General features: G+C 63.6%; 1 protein-coding gene across 1 annotated transcript in view; it reads right to left on the bottom strand.

The window, feature by feature from the left end:
* Positions 1-782: 782 nt before the first annotated feature.
* The window catches only part of SYPL2 (synaptophysin like 2), a 5,032-nt gene continuing 4,491 nt past the window's right edge, over positions 783-1,323 (bottom strand). Inside the window, exon 6 of the mRNA XM_042013774.1 lies at positions 783-1,142. Coding sequence (XP_041869708.1) covers positions 1,014-1,142 — 129 coding nt within the window. The 3' untranslated portion in view covers positions 783-1,013. The remainder of the gene's footprint in view (positions 1,143-1,323) is intronic.

Here is a 1,323-nt window from a genome sequence, read left to right as displayed (position 1 = left end):
ACCACGGGCACGGTAGTCCCGGCGCGACCCCCCGCCCGGCCCGACCCGCGGATCCCACAGCGGGATGGGCTGGCAGATATCCCTGTGCCGGCATGGGGCACCCGATATCCCGATACTGAGTTGGGGGCACCCGTTATCTCGCACTGGCCTGGGGGTCCCAAGTGATCCCTGTAGCAGGCTGGGGTTTCCTGTTATCCCGGTACTGGGATGGGGGTACCCGGTGTCCCTATAACAGGTTAGGGGCAGTCGGTAACCCTATACTCGGTTGGGGTTCCCTGTTATCCCTATACCGGGCCCGGAACCCCAGTTACTCCCATAACGGGCTGGGGTCTGGTATAGTAATCACTACTGGGCGGTGATCCCAGGGTGTTGCCACACAAGGCTGAGGTCCCAGGTTATTCCTGTACGGAGCTGGGGACTCCCGTTATGCCTATACCAGCCTAGGGTCCCCCGTTGTCCTTATTATGGTCTGGGGTTCCCTATTATCCCTATATGGAGTGGGACTCCCTGCCATTATTCCCATACCAGGCTGGGGTCCCAGGTGATCCCTACATTGGAGTGGTGCCCCCTGCTATCCCAATACCGGCCTGGGGTTCCTGGTTATCCTTTTACTGGTCTGGGGTCCCCTGTTGCCTGTCTGGGACCTCCCCCATCAGCCCAATACTGATCTGAGGTCCACAGTTATCCCTACACCAGCGATGGGGACCAGTTTATCCCTATACGGACCAGGACACCCAGGGATGTGCGCACCTCCATCCCGAGGCAGACACCAGGAGCCCAAATCCAGAGCTGGTACCCAGGACTTTATGCGCCCCCACACAGACCTGGATCCCCGGGGTGACACACAGAGCCCCCGACAACAAGCGGGACCCCCGGGGTTCCGTGTCCCCCTTCAGCATCCGAACCCCCGGCGGCTCCAACCCCGGGGACAGCGACACCCCGTCCCCGGGCTGGCGGCCGGCGCGAGGTGCCGGGGGCCGGGGGGGATCCCCGGGCCGGCTCGGGGCCCGCGGTCACTGCTTGTCGATGGCGCCTTGCTCGGCCGCGCTGTCGCGGGGCGCGGGCGGTCGCAGCCACGGCGTCTCCCGCAGCACGAACCAGCAGTTCCCGGCCCACAGCAGGAAGTTGAGGAACCCAAAGAGCTGCAGGAGAGGAAAGGGGAGAGGGGAGAAGACAGAGAAGAAGGGAGAAGGTCCCACGGGGCATCCTCGGGGGAGCACAGCGCCAGCACCCCACACACCTTTTGCACCCCATGAGCTTCAAGCACCCCCTGTACCCCTGTGCATCGTGTGTGCCCTATGTACCCCATAGAGCCCATGGATC

This window comes from Corvus kubaryi, unplaced genomic scaffold (assembly GCF_017639235.1).
Source record: "Corvus kubaryi isolate FWS band 111438036 unplaced genomic scaffold, C.kubaryi_AGA036_p1.0 split1-37355, whole genome shotgun sequence".
Taxonomy (NCBI): Eukaryota; Metazoa; Chordata; class Aves; order Passeriformes; family Corvidae; genus Corvus; species Corvus kubaryi.
Note: the sequence above shows the minus strand (reverse complement) of the source record. Positions and strands in the feature narration are given on the sequence as shown.